Below are 1,445 nucleotides of genomic sequence, written 5' to 3'. Positions count from 1 at the left end.
GGTGAGGAGCAGCAGGGTGAGGAGCAGCAGGGTGAGGAGGAGCAGTGAGGAGGGGCAGGGTGAGGAAGAGGAGGAGCAGGGGGAGGAAGAGGAGGAGCAGGGTGAGGAAGAGGAGGAGCAGGGTGAGGAAGAGGAGGGGCAGGGTCCTTACTGGAGGAGTGAGCTCCAGCAGGTCCTGGATCCGGGTCAGGACGTCCTCGATGAAGGCCGTCATGTGTTTGCTGCAACACAAACAGCATGTGGTCAGTTTGTGCAGAACGTTCTGGGTTCAGGACCGGGTCAGAACCGGGTCAGGACCGGACTCACTGCAGGGTCTTGATGAACCTGGAGAACAGGTACGCCACCCGGCTCCGGACCTTGGGGCTGCTGTGTCTCAGTCCTCTGTGGTCCAGGAACGCCATCTGACAAACACGTGTACAGGTCACATGACCGTCCCAGCTGGCGGGACGACGGGTCGGACTCACCAGAACCGGCTGACGGGTCGGACTCACCAGAACGTTGGGGATGTGCTGCGGCTCCACCATGAAGAACTTGTCGTACCGGACCACGGTCTCGAAGAACTCCAGGGACACGGACGGGTGCTGGTAGTTGCTGACGCCGCAGGACACGAGCTGTGGACGACAGACTGTGAGGGACGGCCCCGAACGACCAGAACCTGAGGGGACACGAGACTCACCGTCCTCATCATGTCCTGCAGGGCGCACGTCTTCGCCGCGTCTCCGGAGAAGTGAGCGCCGTGAGACGCCGGCAGCGCCTCCCCGAGCATGTAGAGCAGCCGGATGGCCACCTCCACCTCCATGAAGGGCGCCGTCTGCCACGCCCTGCGGACAAACGCCATCATCAGGACAAGCCACACCCACTTCCTGCTGGACTGAAGGAGCTGAAGCGTGCGCTCACTGCATGGTGCTGGAGAAGACTCTGCAGACGGCCTCCAGGAGCAGCTCCGGGGACACTTGGGCCAGGCGGTCCAACAGCATCTTCAGCTGCTTCCTGTACTCCACGAACATGGCCTCGTCCTCGCCCTGCAGCAGAGACAGGTCAGGACGTCCCCCCAGACCCTGAGACCAGGTCAGCATGTCCCCCCAGACCCTGAGACCAGGTCAGCATGTCCCCCCAGACCAGGTCAGCATGTCCCCCCAGACCAGGTCAGCATATCTCCCCAGACCCTGAGACCAAGTCAGCATGTCCCTCCCAGACCCTGAGACCAGGTCAGCATGTCCCTCCCAGACCCTGAGACCAGGTCAGCATGACCCCCCCCAACCCTGAACCCACCTCAGAGACAGGATGTCCCCCTCAGACCTGCAGCAGAACCTCACCTCGTTGTCGAAGTTGTATTCGTCGTCGTACGTGAGTTTCTTCATGACGGCGAGCAGGACGGCCTTTTGACACAGAGAGGGCCGTCAACAACGAGGAGGACGTCAACAACGAGGAGGACGTCAACAACG

The 1,445-nt window shown here is 61.9% G+C and overlaps 1 protein-coding gene across 1 annotated transcript in view; it reads right to left on the bottom strand.

The window, feature by feature from the left end:
• The window catches only part of xpot (exportin, tRNA (nuclear export receptor for tRNAs)), an 8,309-nt gene that overhangs the window by 2,024 nt on the left and 4,840 nt on the right, over window positions 1-1,445 (bottom strand). Inside the window, exons 11-16 of the mRNA XM_037695626.1 lie at window positions 1,317-1,379; window positions 898-1,022; window positions 677-821; window positions 492-611; window positions 307-401; window positions 152-221 (exon numbers count right to left, since the gene is read on the bottom strand). Of these exons, the coding sequence (XP_037551554.1) occupies window positions 152-221; window positions 307-401; window positions 492-611; window positions 677-821; window positions 898-1,022; window positions 1,317-1,379 (618 nt within the window). The remainder of the gene's footprint in view (window positions 1-151; window positions 222-306; window positions 402-491; window positions 612-676; window positions 822-897; window positions 1,023-1,316; window positions 1,380-1,445) is intronic.

Source organism: Nematolebias whitei, chromosome 22 (assembly GCF_014905685.2).
Source record: "Nematolebias whitei isolate Nwh7 chromosome 22, NemWhi1, whole genome shotgun sequence".
Classification (NCBI taxonomy): Eukaryota; Metazoa; Chordata; class Actinopteri; order Cyprinodontiformes; family Rivulidae; genus Nematolebias; species Nematolebias whitei.
Note: the sequence above shows the minus strand (reverse complement) of the source record. Positions and strands in the feature narration are given on the sequence as shown.